Below are 1,647 nucleotides of genomic sequence, written 5' to 3' on the forward strand. Positions count from 1 at the left end.
GACTCTTAGCGACCCCATGGACTGCAACCTACCAGGCTCCTCCGTCCATGGGATTTTCCAGGCAAGAGTACTGGAGTGGGGTGCCATTGCTTTCTCCCAGTTGATTTATAATATAGTGTTAATTTCAGGTGTACAGCAAAGTGATTGCTATATATGTATATTCTTTTCAGATTCTCTTCCATTATAAGTTATTATCAGATATTGAATATAACTTCCTGTGCTATATGGTAGATCTTTATTGTTTATTTTATATATTAAATCAACTTTTTCAAATAAGCTTTTAATTAATAGAATGTTAAAGAAACCACAACTTGCCTGGACTGTATTGAAGGGGAAAAATAAATTTACTTTTAACATTTTTAATCCTTCATAGTAATTTTGGTTTTTTAAAAAAATCTTGAAAATAAAAGCAAAGATAGAAAGTAAACACTTTAAGACTAAGACACTACCATACCCATCCTTCATAATTTCCATAAGGAGGAGCATAATAGATGTTTGATCAATGCTTGTCAAATTAAATTATTTTAAAAGTTTCATAAAGAAGATATACACTAAATGAGAATAAGAGTTTACAAAGCATTATTATAAAAGCTCCATTTGAAAATAAAATCAATAATGGTGTTAAGAGAAAGTGAAACCCACTTCTAATGAACTTGATGGAATACAAGTTCTATGCCTCACGGAAACTTGGAGCTAGAATTAACTCTTGATTCATGCCTATTCCCACTTCAACCTCGCTGATCATCAGAGATATATAAGCCACAATTTGGCATTCCAATTAGTTAAACTCAATGCATTCTTTTAAATTCTAAAAGTATCTTCACAGAGTAAAAACAAAGAAGCAAAAATACACACACACACACACACACACACACACATATATATATATATATGAAGTGTTTCAACCAAAAGACCTGGGGATAACTGCTAGAAGTAAATGAATATATTGTCATGATAGATAAATTTAGGGATAACTACTGGAGATAAATATCTACCTTATCAATGTATCATTGCTTGCCACAGTCCTTTCTTTCCTTAAATGAATCATGTCTAATGCAGGACTGATAAGGAGTAATTGATTTAATCCTCTGAGTAACATGCATCTTCTGTATCATTATATATAGTTTGGGCTCAAGATATTTACTGCATTTTTTATTGAGTAACATGGAAATGGGTGCTGAGTTGGCAGTTCGATAATAAATGGCCCTCATGTTATCTGAGTTGCTCTTTTGCATTGACAAAAATGGCGATAAATTGGCTTGTAATTGAGACACAGAAGGAAGATTACTCCTGATGCTGAGATGCATTTATCCCGTGCCCCAGCCCTTCCTGAGCACGCATGCTCCTCCATCAGCCTGCTGGACCACCCCTGAAACAGAGAGCAGCCCGGGGAACTGGTCCCTCTGGCACACAGCCTCGGTACCCCTGCGGCCACGAGCTGACCACGGGAGCAGCTTCCACGAGCTAGGGGTGGGGGTGGAAGGGACCGCTTTACCTTCCTGCACACAGATGGGTCTGTCACTCGGGATCCAGCCCAGGGTTCCGTTTAGATGCTTCATACACAGTCTCTTTGTAGAGCCCTTCAGTTTGAATCCGTCTTGGCAGTGAAAACGGGTGACAGAGCTTTCAAAGAAAACCCCTCCGCTG

The 1,647-nt window shown here is 37.9% G+C and overlaps 1 protein-coding gene across 2 annotated transcripts in view; it reads right to left on the reverse strand.

The window, feature by feature from the left end:
• The window catches only part of SUSD4 (sushi domain containing 4), a 134,673-nt gene that overhangs the window by 57,266 nt on the left and 75,760 nt on the right, over positions 1-1,647 (reverse strand). The window contains exon 5 of one of the 2 annotated variants that reach the window (XM_010852837.1): positions 1,496-1,644. In XM_010852837.1, the coding sequence (XP_010851139.1) occupies positions 1,496-1,644 (149 nt within the window). Of the gene's footprint in view, positions 1-1,495; positions 1,645-1,647 lie in introns of those variants that run through there. The other variant, XM_010852836.1, reaches the window with a different exon arrangement.

This window comes from Bison bison, unplaced genomic scaffold (genome assembly GCF_000754665.1).
Source record: "Bison bison bison isolate TAMUID 2011002044 unplaced genomic scaffold, Bison_UMD1.0 scf7180017864317, whole genome shotgun sequence".
NCBI lineage: Eukaryota > Metazoa > Chordata > Mammalia > Artiodactyla > Bovidae > Bison > Bison bison.